General features: G+C 40.3%; 1 protein-coding gene across 1 annotated transcript in view; it reads right to left on the bottom strand.

The window, feature by feature from the left end:
* nxn (nucleoredoxin) overlaps positions 1-18,608 on the bottom strand; it is a 67,405-nt gene that overhangs the window by 8,004 nt on the left and 40,793 nt on the right. The window contains exons 2-5 of the mRNA XM_079609581.1: positions 5,931-6,048; positions 3,372-3,505; positions 1,172-1,272; positions 328-434 (exon numbers count right to left, since the gene is read on the bottom strand). Of these exons, the coding sequence (XP_079465707.1) occupies positions 328-434; positions 1,172-1,272; positions 3,372-3,505; positions 5,931-6,048 (460 nt within the window). The remainder of the gene's footprint in view (positions 1-327; positions 435-1,171; positions 1,273-3,371; positions 3,506-5,930; positions 6,049-18,608) is intronic.

The following is an 18,608-nucleotide window of genomic DNA, read 5'->3' as shown; positions in this document are numbered from 1 at the left end:
ATACAATCATGTAGGTTTGTAACGACATGAGGGTGAATAAATAATGACAGATTGATCATTTTTGGTCGAACTATCCGTTTAAAAACAGAATTGTTAGGCAGAGTGAGTTCTAGAGAGCGCGAGTTAAAGAGAGAGGGAGCGGTGGGGAACAGTAATAGTAAAGTAAACTTGATTATACGCCCACATTCCTGAGGTCCTACAGCTCAGTTTGCAGTTCCTGGCAGGGTCAGCTGTGTCCAGCGACGGCCAACGTGACATCCAACCACATGTTGTTATATCAAACAAACGCACTTCCACCTGAGCCAGAGTTAAAGTCCACAGACGTACCTTGGATTCCATAGAGCCTGTTGAGTCGTGACCGTCTGGCCTCGTCTGTGTATGGCACTGCCAACCACGGCATCTCGCTGAAGTACTGCGTGAACGACTCCTCCGACCTACATCACAAGACATCTTTATCGCATGTTTAAAGTGTCCTCCACATCTAAAATCAAATAATTATTGGAAATAAACAGCATATACGGCTGATATTATGTGTGAAAGTTAAGAGTGCACTATATATCTGTGCCTTATGAATTATCGGCTGATATTAGCTTATTTTAATTTATTGCTATCAATTGATATTGTACTGTATATAACTGTATATAGGCCAATATTGGATAATTGGATAATTTCCCCATTTTTACATTTAGATTATCTTTGCCATCATCTAAAGCACACTTAATATTTAACACTTAATTAATCATTTAATTACACTGTTAAATGTAATCTTTAACAACTGTCAAAATGAATATCCATTTTTTATACTTTACATAATGTTGTGAAGCCTAAATTTACTTGAAGCATTGAAAATGATTGTTTTTAGAGTTCAACTTTTTTATTTATCAAGACAAAATAGTATAGAATTTTAATATTGGCAATTTATCGGTGTTAGGTGAAAAATTGCATCCCTTGGGCAAGCGTATATATAAAAAAAGTCCAAAAGTCTAAGATCACATTGAAAAACAGAGATTTAAAATCAATTTAAGCCTGGAAATGTAGAAATTTAGGACTTTGAAAAATAATAAATTATAATAATAGTATGATATTAAATGAATCCACTGAAATGATTATGCTACTAATATAATTTGTAATGAAAAAAAGAAAATACATTTGTAAAATGTGTGTTTCTTACCTATCAGCACTGACAAATACAATCTCAAATTTGTGCCCTGATTCTTTCACTTTCCGGTATGTTTCCACCAACACTCGGGTTAGACTGCGACAAGGAGGACACTACGAGAGAAAACACAAACACATACATAAGTTATGACAAGATGTCCTAAAGGGTTTCTGATAATAAACAGCACTTAGTGGCCTAGTGAGCGCCCAGAGCACTTAATATTACTCTCTCTGCAGTTCAGCACTCCTTTAAAAAAAATAAACAAAAAAAAATGTGAATAGGGCCTGGAAGAGCTTTTAAACTCATCTTCTCTTTTATGGCTTGGAGGTATTTTGTGCAGAATGTTTTTCTCTTTTCACAAGAGTGCTATACAGCCTGACATGCCTCACTCAGCTCTCTTCAAGAGCTCTCCAGACCTTTGACTACCGGCAGGCCCACACTGAACGAAAGCTCAGCAGATTCACACACAACTCGAAACGCCTGTCATTCACAACGTTTTAAATATCCTCCGGCCCTTCTTAAGTTGCAAAGTTACTTATAGTCAGTAAAATGTCTGTTGGGGCAGCATCAAAATAAAGTTTTAGCAGAAATTAAGCAGACAGTCTACTAATACTCTGATGAGAGTTAGTTGACATGTAGTTGAAATATTACTACTTATAATGTTACTGATAGTCAACAGAATATCTAAAGGGGCCCATCAAAATAAACTGTTACCAAATGGTTGATTTGACGCACATTCAACAAACATTACGCTTCAAATTTACAGTATGTTATGTTGGAGCACCAGCATGTGTGTGAATTGACTGCTTTTGAATTTTACTCTTTTATTAGAGGACCCTGACTAATATTCAGCTGTAAAAATGCCAGTAAAATATTCTCCTTTCTTCATTTCTATCTGTCTCTGTGTGTTTCTTTACAGAGTCACACAGCTACAAACTCTTCCTCTGTTTCCTTGAGGTCATCTGAGGTCGTTTTCAAATGGAGAAAAAAAAGTGGCATTAGTTTATCGACGGCAACAATATGTCCAGGCACACTTAGTCTTATAAAAGTCACTTTAATAGAGGTTCCTTTACGCTGGTTAGGAACGAGGAATGTGGTGTTGGAATAATAAACTGAAATATATAGCCTGGTTTTGTGGCTCATCTTCACAATTTGTCTGGGTTTGGAAAAGAGGGGGACTGGAAAAACAAGCTCCCGCTGCTGTGGCGGCTGCCCTGTGGACTGGCACTAGCAGTGCCCGTGTTTGCCGAAGCGACGAGAAACGCTGTCAGTCAGGAAACCGTTCCCCTGTGAACATGAATGTGCGCGTCACACTCGTCTGAGTGTATGGAGTGACTTTTACAGTGGGAAATAACAGGGTGTCTGTGGAAAAGGTTTCATATGATGGGAAACCCAAGGGGAACAGTAACACAACTCAGCTTTGATATTCGATTCATGAAAAAAATACTCTTATGAACTGGTTCTTTTAAAAGACTCAATCAAAAAGATTCACGAAACGATCTCAAACTTGCACATGAGTTATTTGAGGTTTGAATCAGACTGACTCAGCGAATCGTTCGGAGCCATTGCTGATTCCCTCACTGAACCGCCAGTCATTTTTTGGTTATGCTCAACTCTGTGTTACTGTGGTTTCTATTCATTTCTAACCAGTGTTATTTTAGTATCATTTATATATTATTATAGTTTTTATTAATATTTTTCATTAGTTAATTTTTTTTTATATATATATTCCATTTTTAGTAATTTTGTCATTTAGCAAAGTTTGTGTCATTATTAGTATATATGAAGATTTCAGATGCAAAAGCCTCTAAGTGCCATCTGAAATTTTCTTCTAGAATGCTAATTTTTATCAAGATTGTATGTTTATGTTCAGTTTATTCACTTTAATGGCAATGACAATTACCTATTAATTGTCATTAAAGTGAGATTACTGAACTTATAGATTATATATATATATATATATATATATATATATATATTTTTTTATTATTTTTTTTTTTACGGGTCTATATGTTTTTTATAGTTTTTATGGTTTTAGTTATTTATCAAGTTAAACAAAAATGAACATGAGAAATACAATTAGATTGTAATTTTGTCTCCAAAGTACAGCTAGGTTAATAAAATGATTTAGCATACGAGATCCACATGTAGAGTTGAATCAACTGCAGTTTTGTCTCAAAGTATGGCTAGGTTAGCAACACAAAGCACTCACCCAGTGTGCAGAGAAGTAAACCCCCACGTAGGACCCCTCCAGGGCACTGCTGTCTGCCGTCTGTCGGTTGTTCCTGAGCAAGGGCCCGGACACCACCTCCGCAAAGGGCTTCGGGCCCCAGGGGAACTCCAGGCCTGCAGGACGGGTGGGAGCGGGGAAGAGCAGGACTCTGATTACTGTCACACAATCCTCCTTTCACTGCCAGCACAGCACATGCATATGTCATTCATATATTTATAATACACACGAGCCTCTCCTCTGGATCCTGATAGCACATGGAAATCAAAAGCTGCTACAGACGCGAATGGGAGCAGAAGCAAATATCAATTCTTAATGAAAGTCCATCCATTTCTCGAATATTCTTCGAGAATATTTCTTCCAATAATACATAACTATTTAAAAGTGTTGTTTATTTAGTATACCTCAACTAAAAATGAAGAATTATACCGGAATGATCAGAATTCATATCAGAATTATCAAAATCAGTGAATTAGTCCATTACTGATCTGGTTCTCAAGTTCAACTCACTAAATCAGTGATTCAGTTCCAGTGGTTCTCAAGTTCACCGGCAGGAATGTTTATCAGTGAATTATGACTTAAATGTTGGTCTATTAGTTCTACAAATCTATCCTAAGGAATATAGCTTGGTATATAGCGCTATGTCTTGAGCATTTTTATGATGCTTTTTAATGTTTTCGTGACATTTTTGGAGCTTAACAAACATGGCAACTTTAATACACCCTAAGCTTTGGAACAAACAGTGAAAGATCAATAGCGCAGTGTCTTCATTATTTGTTAAAGGCATTATTAGTCAGAAAGAACAAAAGCACAGGGCTGTCACTGGGGTTTTGAACCTGCTCCTGTACTGGCTACTGTGCACGTTCACACACACACTATACAAACACACAGATACGGCACATGCTTCCAAACAAAAGCTCTAGGCTATGTCATCACATTGAAAGCAGAGTCATCAATCCTGCGCACCAGTGTTTCAGAATGGCAATGACTGTGCTTTATGAATCAACGAGTTCATTTTTCACTCTTACTGCTGGTAACTGTTGGAGCTGAGGCTCATTAAGCGGAGGAGGTGAATCTGTCATGTTGATCACCTGACAAATTCCACTGCATGAATGTTTTTATGAAAATGCAGTGGCTCCCTGCCTTTCCAGACAAATAAATGCCTTCCTTTCACCTGCAGAGAGCAGTTGCAGATGACACCACTCAAGTGAGCCGATAGCTATCAAATGCACAGAGCTCTTCAAAACTACCGTTACCATACAGACAGGTGAAGTACAGCCATGTACAGTGGTGCCAAGCCATGCGTGCACTGTGAGTTCCTGAGCATGTGAAAGTCAAGTAAAAGAGACGGTTCACCAGTAAATAAATTAATAATTTACAAAAGCCTTATTTGTTTGTTTCAAACCTGTATGACTTTATTTTTTTTGTGGAACACAAAAGTAGTAATTTTGGAGAATCTACACACAGATTGTTTCCATCATGTAGGAATGTTGTCCATATAGTGAACTCGGTTTCATAAATTAATCACTCAAATTTGTGTTTACTGAAAAGAACTCTCATATCTGAATCATTCATTTACTGATCTAGTATGTGTTCAGTGCGCATGGCGCAAATTTTATCATCAGCATAGCACACACACCCGGGCCGTACTATGGCCTGGGCTGTTGTTTCACAGTCGAAAAAGAAATGGAAGAGACAGAACAACAACTACTGGAAACGCAACAACTACAGATGGCCACGTTGATGAGTGCTTATATGAGGGGTACTAAGACATATGTGCAAATCTGTAATGAGTTTAAATGAGTGCAAAGACATTTTTATCAGTCACAATTTCTGGAGAGACATAGCGCAGACACTGGACAGGATGAATCTTTCTAGTGTGCATGTATCGAATGCGTGCGTTTTAAAGGCTACACATTTGTACGCATACACTAAGTGTTCGCGTCAAAACTTAAGTATACTTTGGGCTTAACTTAACTCAGCCGCACATGTGAGTAAAAAAATTAATTAAAAAGACATTTTTATTGATCATAACTTCTGGAGAAATAGAGCAAACACCGGAAAAGGACGAAACTTTCTAATTCAAATATGTTGAGAGTGTGTACACACACATGCTATCAAATGGAGTTTACTTTGAAAGGTTACGCGTTCAGCTGTCCGCATACGCTAAACTATTGTGTCAAAACTGAAGTGCACTTCTTGGCTTTAGAGGATGGGGCATAAGTTGTATGGCCATCTTTTATGCTGCATTTTTGAATATTTTTCAGAAAAAAAACCCAGCTTATGTGTTTGGAACAACAAGAGGGTATGTTAATGTAACTGGACCCATTCGAACCAGTGTCACTGGCTTGGGAGGCCTAAACGCTAAAGACCTCAAGCATCAGTCACTAGTGCGCCTCTTGAGGCCAGGGAGTGAGGTCTGCCTCTTTACCAGCTGACCTCTGTTACATTAATAACAAAAGAAGTTTCTTTTTTTGGGTGAGCTACCCCTTTAATCCCTTTAGAGAGTGAGTGGGTGAAAAATGTAACACTGGTACTCACCTTTTGGATCATCTCTCACTACGAGCAAGCCGTTCCGACACACCATCTTCCCCGTAGCAGCATCGATAAACACCAGAGAGGGAATACTGGTCACCTTGTACTTGTTCCATAGCTTCATCTACAAAAAGAAAAGACAGACAGACATAGACTGAGATTAGACACTGGGAATCAAAAGGAATATGACTGAAAGAATAAGGAGTGGGAATGTGTGTGTTAGAAAGCGAGAGTAGATTTTAACCAGTAGATATACAATCATTGCTTTCCCATCTTTCCACGTGAGGCTTAAAAATAGGGTACAAAACGTCTTCCTCTCGCTCTGAAGTATAAAGAGACTCAGAAATGTGGCGAGTTGAATTAAGTGCTATCCGCAGCCGAGGCGAGCCGCCGAAGAATTAGCTGAGGGCCAGAATCAAACATCTACAGGGCTGATTCAACTTTAAAGAGACTGGCATCTGAGGAAATTCGAGGGGAGCGCTTTATCTTTCTGTAGTCTCACTCAAACCGTGGCACACGGACTAAAAAGCCAGCGATTAAACCTCGCTCGACAGAGACGTTTGCCTGTGTAGTCTCATGGCTGTGGGCGCCGCCGCCGCCTTCATCCTTTTGCAGGTGAGAAGAAACCTGGTCAATTATTCAGGACGTGGACGTGTGAAGGTTTAATGGATGAAAGACGCCTATAAAAGTAAACTACAGTAACTGCAGTGGACTGATGCGAAACATGTAGCGCATGAAAAACACGGGTGCTACGGACATGAATTATTTATCAAAACACTAGACACGCATGCATAGACTAAAGCCGTCAGTTGATTACATTTTTTTATTAACTACATGATATGTAGTATGAATATATATATATATATATATATATATATATATATATATATATATATATGAATTATTTAATAGATATTAGATCAAGTGGCTTCATAAGCAGGGCCAAATTCCTCATCACATTTACAATCAGATCAGGGGCATGACTAATTGTACAATAAGTTAAATTAAATAATTAATCATAATCACATTAAATTGATAAAACTGATATCACTAGGGATGAGTTAAGGCTGAAAATCAATATAGATACATATTTTGTTTGCAAGCTACAAGTCAATTTTGATTCTGTCATTTATCCTGCTTTATTTGGGTATATTTGAGGAAAACCACTGCATAAGTGTGGTCGTAATTCTATAATACTACAATTCTACGAGACTAAAATAAGCACAATTCAGGTAAAATATGATTTCTTTACACAGAGCCACTGAAAATTCTACACAGCCTTATTGTAGTTTCAGTTAAAAATATACATTGAGTATGAAGTCAAATGTTATATGTGGCTGAATAAAACAGCGGAGGTTCAAATGCAGTGTGCGATCAAACTCTTTGATGCATGGCTGATGAAATGTTTTCACCGGAGGAGAGTTTAGATGTGAACAGACAGTCAAAGAGTGTTACTCTATTTCTCTAAGCCTGAAGGATTGCGTCCAGCGTCCAGAGAACGGCTCCAACACAAACCTGCAGCGCTGCCATTGTCAACATTCAAGCTGCCCGCTTCATCATTGGCCTGTCTGCACCCAAATTTCTCACTCAGACCTGAAGCGCAAGCGGCCTACGCTGCAAATCAGTGAGGTTAAAGGGCACTAACTGTGAAGCTCTCAAGTATCAACATGGCTTCTTACCTTACACACACCTGTGAATCTGACACAGCTGTGTGTTTGGGCTCAGATCAACAGCGAGTCGTGAGAGAACAAAGCTCGGCCGCAGTATGAGTGACTGGATGAAGGAGACGGGTAATATGAAATGAAAGACAGCTCCATGATCAGCCATGTCAACGGCTGCCCATCAGTTCAGTGAGGCTAAAAACACTCACACGAACCTGATGAAAACAGCCAATTAAGGAAGGACATGGACAGTGATGAACGCTGACATGTTTTAGAGGTCAAAGAGTTTCTTCAAGAAACCAGCCGATGAGCCTGTTCTTTTAGTATTAGGGGGGAAAACAAGCAATTTTTGAAATGCATATCAACAGTACAAAAATTACTAGTCCAACTAAAAACAACTAGTGTGTGCAGGACACTAGTTCATTTATGTAGGCTAAGTGAGGATAGCAAAATAAGGTAAACTGTGACATATTACACAAAAATTCTTCATACAGAGGAATACCAGTAAAATGTATACAAGTTTGGGACCAAAAATAATTCAAACACTAGTTTTGCTTAAGTGTTTTTTCTTTAATTGCTCATGCGACCTCTTTACACCACAGACTGAACAAAATGAAGCATTGCTTGGTAATAGTTTGACCTAGATTGGTATTATCTAATTGTGTACTTAAATTTAACAGCTGACAGCTATTCAACCCAATTCATTCGTGAGACAGTCTAACAGAAGGATGGCCAAAACCAGTGAAATATCAACTGATTTGATAACTCTGCATTATTGTCATAATTTATTAACATTTTCTAAACTACAGCAAATAAACTGTGATAATGTGAGAAATTTTGGTTTGGACTGCATATATTTGATCTCACATATTTATGAGATCAAATAAAATAAAATGACCTGAATGGATCCAACCGATGGAAAATTCACATAGTCCTACATTACTTTTGGTGATGCCAATGTCCAAATCAAAATTAACTTGGTATTAATAATACCAGACCAGCAACAGTGATTTGTATCCATATGGTTTCTGTATTACTGTAGGTACTATTTTGAAGCAATGTAAAAATCTGTAGGCTATCAAGTAACATTTCCATATTGCCTTACTCTCTTGCACCTTCATATGCACAAAATATCACAGAACCACCTACACACAGCAGCATGAATAGAAGTATAACACAAAGAAAAGACTGAAAGAGAGCAAAGAAACCAATAGCATTCAGCTCTCGCATACAAATGACAACTTAAAGCATTTCCCCGTCTATAGACAGCATTTGGTTCTGTTTCAGAGCGGCGTAGCCTGGCAAATCACTCCACAACTGAGATCATCAAGCAACAGAGTATCACAATTCGGCCGATTAGCATAATCCTGCAGGGGATGATGGTCGGTAATCATGGCGTCTGCATCACCGGCATTCATCAGTCACTGTAACCCACATCGGTAGAGGCTTCTCGAAATAATGATGATTTATGGCGAATAACTTTCAATTTCCTTTTATTTTGCACTGGTGATACAGAAAAAACTATGTGACTGTTCCTATGACAGGCTGTAGGGGAACACAATTCCCTCATTTAAAACTCTGAGCAAGTCAGCATTGCAAAGGGTGGGCTTTCTTTTACAGGACCTTGTTATTAATTTTCTCGTTTCTATGTAATGGCAACATTTGCACAGACTCTCTGGAGGGCTGCACACTCATTTAGAAAGCCCCGAGCTCGGTTTCTGAAAACTCTGCTGTACGCATGATGAAATACAGAGATTTCATTTCACACCAGTAACAATAATGGCCTCAGAGACGTGCCATTGGCAAAATCAACAAACATTAGTGACAGCCACCATTAATAACCTTCGTCTATGGCCGCTCATGTTGTTTCGCTACTTTACTCAGAGCAAGGCCTTCAATGTGCCAATATTCCCTGCTGTGACCATTTAACAACCACAGTGGACATTAACTATACATTACACTCACTCAAACACACGGGTCGAGCTCAGGCCATTTGTTCAACCACAAATGGATCAAACGTGCTTGAGTAGTAATGAAAGAAGACTCTTCATGGAGAAAGCGAGTGAAAATGGATGAAAAGACAGAATAAAATTAAAGCTGCAAGCAGCGATTGCGGGCCCAAGCCGGTGGCACCGCCACCCTGGTGCCTTTAGTAGTGCCTTTGGTTTAGTGGTGCCACCGGCTTGGGCCCTCCATCGCTGCTTGCAGCTTTAATTATATATATATATATATATATATATAAAATAAAATAAATAAATAAATATATATATAAATATATATATATATATATATATATATTATGTAAATTCTTTTTCCCCCCTATTTTTAACATATATATTATTATATATATAATAATAATATATATATTATTAACATTTTTGGATGCTAAACTATTCTTTTTATAGGCTTTGTACTTTGTACACTTTGTACACTCACGTTCCAATATAGAAAAATTATCCTCTTCAAATGCGCAAAAATGTGCTTGGAAACATCACAGTGGAGCGGTGCTTACTATGAACGGCACAAACTGTACAAATGACTATTTAAACAGAGCAGTGTAATTTTTATATGTAAGGTTGACTATTTTATTATTATATTTTATTAAGGCTATAATGAACATGCTGCGATGTCAAGATTGCAATGCTGGAATGCTGTGTGTGTGTGTGTGTGTGTGTGTGTGTGTGTGTGTGTGTGTGTGTGTGTGTGTGTGTGTGTGTGTGTGTGTGTGTGTGTGTGTGTGTGTGTGAGGCTCGATCGAACAATGGAGACATAAAAACATACTCCGTCATTTTGTTCATACAGACCATCTTTCAAAATGCAAAGTGTTTCCTTATATTTGTGTACACTCGCAATGAAACACAACATTGTGCTTTTGTTAAACTATAAACTCTTGTCAAACTGTAACCTACAACTGTCACCCAACCAAAATCACACACACACACACACACACACACACACACACACACACACACACACACACACACACACACACACACACACACACACACACACACACACACACACACACACACACACACACACACACACACACACACACACACACACACACACACACACACACACACACACACACACACACACACACACACACACACACACACACATCCCCCCTCCCCTCCCCTCCCCACACAGACAGACACACACACACACACAGAATGGCAGAGAGACAGAGAGAGAGAAAATACACATTCAAATATCTGACTTCCTGTTGGTTGGAGCTAATGACTGTAAATTAGAAAGTTGTCTGGATCGAAGAGAAGAATATACGTACCCGAGTTTGGTTACTGTAGGTAAAACTATAACTAAGTTATAACACACTTTATGCATCCTTTTTTAATCATAAATTTGTTTCCTCGCCACGGCCAAACCGTTCGAGATATCAAAAATCCCCTGGCAATTTATCATCTTCCATGTCTTGACTTCATGCTGACCGAGTTTCGTGGTCATCGGATGAATTCTCTAGGAGAAGTGTTTCAAATGCGAGAGCAAGCGTTCTCCAATCAACCCGTAATAGCCGACTTCCTGTTGGGCTGGCGTAAAACTTGACCCAGGGAAAGTTGTTCGGCCCGATTAAATCTATATGTGTACCGAGTTTTATATTAATTCATGCAAGCGTGTTTGATATACGGACAAGTGTTCGAATCCCATTCCAGGGGGCGCTGTCGAGCCCCCCTGCCACGCCCGGGTACCAGCTTCAGCCTGGCCCTGTTGGCCGCGGGTTCTGAACTGTATGCAAAATTTCAAGAGTTTTCGAGCATGTTAAGGCCCTCAAAAGTGCCAGAGATTTTGCACACAGCAGAGAAATGGTTAAACTAAACTAGCCCCCCTCCTCACACACACACACTCACACACACAGAGGGGCAGAGGGAAAATGCTCCAAACAGTACACATTCAAACCAAAATATCTGACTTCCTGTTGGTCGGAGCTAATGACTGTAAATTAGAAAGTTGTCCGGATCGAAGAGAAGAATATACGTACTGAGTTTGGTTACTTTAGGTAAAACTAATACCCCATTTTTGACTAAAGGTGGCGCTACTGAGCCCCTTACCACGCCCGTTTCTGAAACTTCGCACATGTCTATTACCGTAAAACTTCAAATAATAGCCCGGGCTTTTATTTTCCCAAATCGCCGAACTGCACCGGCTTGTATTGGAGACAGGCGTCTATATGAGACAGGCCTTTAATTTAGTGTTGAGACTTCACCCTGCGCTGCAAAATACATTTAGCTTTACATTCATTTAAAGAAATCAGCTGGTTGAATGAAAATTGCTGATGTTATCGGATTTTCAGATGATATTCTCAATTCAGTTAACGGACGCTCTGAGGTAAAGTGAATTCAGACTGTAGTGTAGTAGACTAAGCAACGATTGTATTTAATTGTACAGTACAATCATAACATAGACATGATATTAATTCCATGATGTCCTTAAACATAACAATATTGCTGGCCATAAACTGACAAAGTGCGCGTCCGATAACTCGAGTTGTCATAAACGCCGCACGCGCGCGCTTCTCGTCCGGTGTGTGATCAACTCGAGTTGTCATAAACGCCGCACGCGCGCGCTTCTCGTCCGGTGTGTGATCAACTCGAGTTGTCATAAACGCCGCACGCGCGCGCTTCTCGTCCGGTGTGCGATAACTCGAGTTGTCATAAACGCCGCACGCGCGCGCTTCTCGTCTGGTGTGCGATAACGCGAGTTGTCACAGACGTGGCGCGGTGCTTCTCGTCCGGTGTGTGATAACTCGTCATAGACGCGGCGCGGCGCTTCTCGTCCGGTGTGCGATACACGCGGCGCGGCGCGGCGCTTCTCGTCCGGTGTGCGATACACGCGGCGCATCTCGTCCGGTGTGCGATACACGCGGCGCGGCGCTTCTCGTCCGGTATGCGATACCTCCTGCCTTGCTTGAGCTAACAGCTCCCGCCCAAATGCGCAGGGCTCTCTTGCGTGCCCAATCTACACCATATAACTGGCTTAAACAGACGATCTGACGGGTTTTAGAAGATGAAATACAACCCGAAACTAAAAAAAGACCCGGCCTCTATTTGAGACCGGCCTTTATTTATCCAAACCTGTAGCCACACCAGGCGTGTAAAAGAGACAGGCGTCTATTTGGGACTCGGCTATTATTTGAAGTTTTACGGTACACAATAAATGTCAAATGCATGTTGAGTTTCATGCAATTTGAAGCATGTTAAGAGCCTCAAATGCATCCAAAAAGAATATAAAAGTTTAAAGCGTTGCCATGGCGACAGTATTAAAGATATCAATAATCCTTTCACAGGTCTACATCTGTCGTGTGTTTACATTATACAGATGAAGTTTGAAGCAAATCGGGTAAAAATAAGAGGGTGATTTCAAAGCATTTCGAAAGTGACACACTTCCTGCTGCCAGTTGGTGGCGCTATAACTTTGACTCACAATAGTCACATCCATGTGATCGGCCTCTTACAGCGAACACACTGCTGAAGTTTCATCAAGATCAATTAATGTATGAGGATGTTATAACACACTTCCTGTTTCCAATATTCGCCATAAATTCGTTTCCTCGCCACGGCCAAACCGTTCGAGATATCAAAAATCCCCTCGCAACTTTTCATCCTCAATGTCTTGACTTCATGCTGACCGAGTTTCGTGGTGATTGGTTGAATCGTCTAGGAGGAGTATTTTAAATTCCATTGCACGTGTTTTTTAAACTACGCCAAATAGCCGACTTCCTGTTGGGCTGGGGTAAAAAGTCAGAGCATGAAGGATATATGAACCGATGAGATCTATAAGTGTACCGAGTTTCATATTATTTCATGCAAGCGTGTTTGATTTATGGACCAAGTTTTCCGACCCCGTTCCAGGGGGCGCTGTCGAGCCCCCCTGCCACGCCCGGGTACCAGCTTCAGTCCGGCTCTAATGGCCGCGGGTTCTGACCAGTGTGCAAAGTTTCAAGAGTTTTTGAGCACGTTAAGGCCCCCAAAAGTGGCAAAAACCTTGAAAAAAAAATTATTATAAAGAAGAAGAAGAAGAAAAACAAAAAACCCTTAGAAGAACAATAGGGCTCTGCGCCCTTTCAGGGCTTGGGCCCTAATTATATATTAAAGAAAATTAAGCTTATTATATTGCATGGTGAAATAATTATCACAATAAAGCTCATCCCCATTGGCCAACTCGTTTAAAAAAATTATCATTACTGTGATGGGAAAAAAGATTTGAATGATATATAATAGTTTTATTATAATATATGGGGGGGGGGGGGGGGTATGAGATAGGAGGAAAAATAATAAGTCAATGCTTTTGCCTTCTCTCCTAAATGTTTTGCGTTCCCCTGAGAAACTTTGCATTCGCTCGCAAAACATTTTGAGCTCTTTGCGAGTGAACGCAAAGTTTCTTGGTAGAACGCATAAGTTGTCAAAAGCACAATTTTTTTTTCCACCGTCATATGGGGCTTTGGGCTCTGTAAAGTACTGACTTTAACTTCAGCTTATTTTAAATAAAACTATCCTGTCTGTAAACTGTTTTTTGCACCGTATTACTGGCCCTATATATTGAATGCTTTTGGCAATAAAAGTCTTTAAGACTTTTAAGATAAAATGCTTATCACTGTTTTCCAGCATACCATATGTGAGAGGAAAAACAACAAAAACAACCAATACTGAGGCAGCAAACTTTGTAAAACACAAAATTTGTCACCGCCAATACTTTACAAGACACATCTGATGAAAAGCACAAGAATTTTATAAACAAACACAAGATGTCATGAAAATGCAGCTTTGCTCCATCAACTGGCTCAGTGATTCTTGTTACAAAGTGATTTTTTCGAGGCAGACTTTCAGGATGGTAAAAGCTGTGAAGAGGTGCAGCTACTCTCTGTGGAGTGCAAATCCTTTGTTAAGTGTTTTTCACTTCCTGTACCAAACTCCCTCTCCGCCCTCGGCCTCCTGTGGTCTCCACTCAGAAACGCCCGTCGGCCACTGGGTTTTAACAGCACGTGACTCCTACACCAGCCTGCAGACTCCTCCTGAGCCCGCTCAAGCAGAAGATATTCCCGCAGTCATCGTCCCATTCACCTCCGAGCTGATCTGCTTTCATTAGAGGGGGAGAACAAGGGGGCATGTGCCAAGTGGCAGCGCCACGGACCAGTCTCGGAAAACACCCGCTAAACAATGCAGGCAAGAAATAGAACACATGTACAGCGCTCAGCCTGCCGTCGAGAGAAAGACAACGCTCTTGCTCTTCAAAGGAAAATGAAAACATTAGCATAGGCGTTTTTGGCAAACGCTTAAAAAGGAAGCACTGGAGCTCTGCAGCGTCAGACAATAAAGCTAGTGTCGCAATTCATCCCCGAGTGCTTCTACAGAGCAGCGCGGATACCGTGACTGAGCCGACACCATATTGGTTTCATGGAATTCATAGATAGAGGCCAAAGAGTTGTCAAGTTCCTGGCATGATGCCTTCGGACATGCGGACTCCCATCCTTTAATCCTCTTAATAATAATCTGCATCAGATGAAGAGATCACTTAACTTGAGCCCCTGGAGACTCGGCAGTCGCTAACCAGCGAAAAAGGGGCATCAATAACTGCGCCACTTGGCATCAGCTATGATTTATTGTCGCTGTGACCTCAAAAAGGCAGCTATATTAGAGGACCGCATAAAAGCTGATAATATGTACCATATAGAAACAGAGCAACTGTCTCTGGTTTTGATTTGGGCTTTTAAAGTGGAAACATACGATTTAGGCTCTCGAGTCTAAAAGGTCCTACCTATGTCTATTGCAAATATCATTATCACAGAGTAATTAAATTGGCAGCATGTTACGGCCACTTTATATATCCTCATATCCTGTTTTATTGTCTCTGGATCTAAGGATCTCGCCATCTTTTCTACAAGAATTGTGTTTTCATTGTTTTGTTTTGTTATAGATCAGGCCTGCAGGCAAATGAATATCTGAACAGGTTTAAACAAATTATAATAAAAATAAATTAATCAAATAAATTAATAAAATACAAATAAAATAAACATTAATATATTTACCAAATGCATTATTATGGTGGTTATCAGTGCAAAGCAGATTAGTAGTTCAAGTATGCCAATATATTACATTAAATCAGTTAATACAGCACCATAACACCTGAAATTCTACTGTAAAATTTAACAGAATTGTTTTTTACAGAGCAGGTTGGCTCTCTGAGACCTGAAACGAACCTCTTCCCGTCTGATATTTCCTCTGGCCTCAAACTCTGCATGTGCATAGTGAAATAACATGTTGTATTTCATTTAGCAAAGCCCTGATGGTCTGATGGCAGAAGATGAGTAAAATATGAGTCTGGACAGGGTCCGTTTCGTACTTCGAGCAAAGAGAGAGAGAGAGAGAGAGCAGTTTGTGCATTTCACGTCTCGCCCTTACTTTCTCTCTGATGAGCATAGCAGGCCTCTCTCGCGGGCATTCACTTCATCACAAAAGCTGCGATGCCTTTATGACCTCCATCGTGAGGGACAAATCACAATTCTAGGAAACAGATTCCTCGCGCACGGTCATTTATCCCACCCCCGCTTTTAAAACTCAGCGTGATATTGCTGGATCATATTTACAGGCTACAATATTCATTGGCCCATCCGTTAGTGGGTAGAGGCATTGTACACGCCAATACGCAGGCTAAATTGCTTTTTGGATAGAGGGGTTTGGTTGCCATGGAAACTGCCCAGTCAGGACATGTCAGAGAGTGGCAGGCACATTGTGGGATCTCGGGTAATAATTCAGTGATAAATTAATGCTTAAGTGAGGAAAACAGGTGCCGGAGTGGCACGGGGGAGTTTAGAAGAGGGGAACAAAAAAAAGAGACAGGCTCATTCAGACGTAGAGGAAAAAGTGAGACGGAATGACACAGATGGAGACGGAGAAAAAAAAAAGGGTGTTCTTCCAGCTTTAGCCCCAGCCATACAAAAGCCATTTTCTGAAAGCAGGATTAATCCTGACTTGCGCTCTCAATGGCAGGGGTCTTTAGTTCAAGGTTTTACTTGGTAAAGAATGCTGGCTAAAAGCAGAGGATTGTAGAAGCGTAAAAAGCAAGGCTTTAAGCGATACGCAGCATTGTCTACGACAAATCCCGTTTGCTACCGGGCCTCTGAGGAACAGGGTTAGAAGTCATGGCAGCGTGGGGGTGCTTTCTGTCCCTTGGCCCGGAAAAGACTAGATGCTAGCATTGAACTTAAAGGAGTGGTTCACTTTAAAATGAAAGGCCTTCTGAAACAAAGCGAAGAGTTTGTGTAAGAATAATATTCATATTTAACACGCTACAAAGTAAAATTCTAGCTTCCGGTCAAACGGTCAACAACTCTCATAAGTTGAGCTTTAGGCGTAAGTGGAATCCGTATCTTCGTTTACCCGAAAGCTAGTCATTTTAAAAATTTTAATATGGATATTTTTTTTACACTTTTTTGAGCTCCAATCTGATGGTTGCAATCCACTGCCATTATAAAGCTCGGAAGCGTCAGGGTGTTTATTACAGGGTGCCAGCAGCCATATCACCCTGTAGCCCAAGACTGGTTTCCCACTGAAGCTAAGCGGGGCTGAGCCTGGTTAGTGCTTGGATGGGAGACCTCCTGAGAAAACCAGGTTGCTGCTGGAAGAGGTGTTAGTGAGGCCAGCAGGGGGCGCTCACCCTGTGGTCTGTGTGGGTCCTAACGCCCCAGTGTAGTGACGGGGACACTATACTGACAAAAGAGCGCCGTCCTTCGGATGAGACGTTAAACCGAGGCCCTGACTCTCTGTGGTCACTAAAAATCCCAGGATGTCTTTCGAAAGAGTAGGGGTGTAACCCTGGCATCCTGACCAAATTTGCCCAGTGGCCTCTGTCCATCATGGCCTCCTAATCATCCTCCTATATATACTAATTGGCTTCATCACTGTCTCCTCTCCACCAGTAAGCTGGTGTGTGGTGGGCGTTCTGGCGCAATATGGCTGCCGTCGCATCATCCAGGTGGATGCTGCACATTGGTGGTGGTTGAGGAGATTCCCCCTTCTATGTAAAGCGCTTTGGGTGTCCAGAAAAGCGCTATATAAATGTAATGAATTATTATTATTAATTATTATTAATATAACTCCGATTTTATTCGTCTGAAAGAAGAAAGTCATATACACGATGGGCTTGAGGGTGAGTAAATCATGGGCTAATTTTCATTTTAAAGTGAACTACTCCTTTAAAGGGTTAGTTCACCCAAAAGTTTTAATTCTGTCATAATTTACTCGCCCTCAAGTCATTCCAAACCCATAAGGCTTTCATTCATCTTCGAAACACAAATAAAGATATTTGAATGAAATCTGAGAGCTTTCTGTTCCTCCCGCAACTACCACTTTGCGCTTAAAAAAATTCATAAAGAGATTGTAAAATTAATCCATATGAATTGAGCGGTTTAGTCCAAATTCTCTGAAGAGACTCGATCGCTACTTTATATGATGAACAGATTGAATTTAGGCTTTTATTCACATATAAACATTCCTCAGCGAACACTTTAGTTGTGGTAAACGGAAGCTCAAATACCTGCATGTTCGCTTGATGTGCGAGAACCAATGTTACGCAGCACGTTTGAGCTTCAGCAAGAAGCAATGAGGTTTGTTTATGAGAATAAAAGCCTAAATTCAATCTGTTCATTAGGGGTGTAACGATACACTCATGTCACGATTCGATACAAATCATGATACTGAACTCAAGATACAATACTATCGTGATAATAATCCATAGTCTTGGATAAAACTAACTCCCGAATCATATCGTTTACATCAATAATACGTATTGTCGTATTTTTATATCACAACATCTCAATATAACAATGTATCTTTACACTGTTCATCATATAAAGTGATCAAGTCTCTTCAGAAAGTTTTACGATCTCTTTATGACAATGCCAGGGTATAAGAAATCATATTTTACCAGAGTTAAGTATGTTGGTTTGCAGTATGAATCAAATGTCATAAGATCAAAACTGTGCTTATCTTTCCATCTTTTAAATTGT

The sequence above is a fragment of the Phoxinus phoxinus genome, assembly GCF_949152265.1.
Source record: "Phoxinus phoxinus genome assembly, chromosome: 4".
NCBI lineage: Eukaryota > Metazoa > Chordata > Actinopteri > Cypriniformes > Leuciscidae > Phoxinus > Phoxinus phoxinus.
This window is presented reverse-complemented; position numbering and strand designations above follow the sequence as displayed.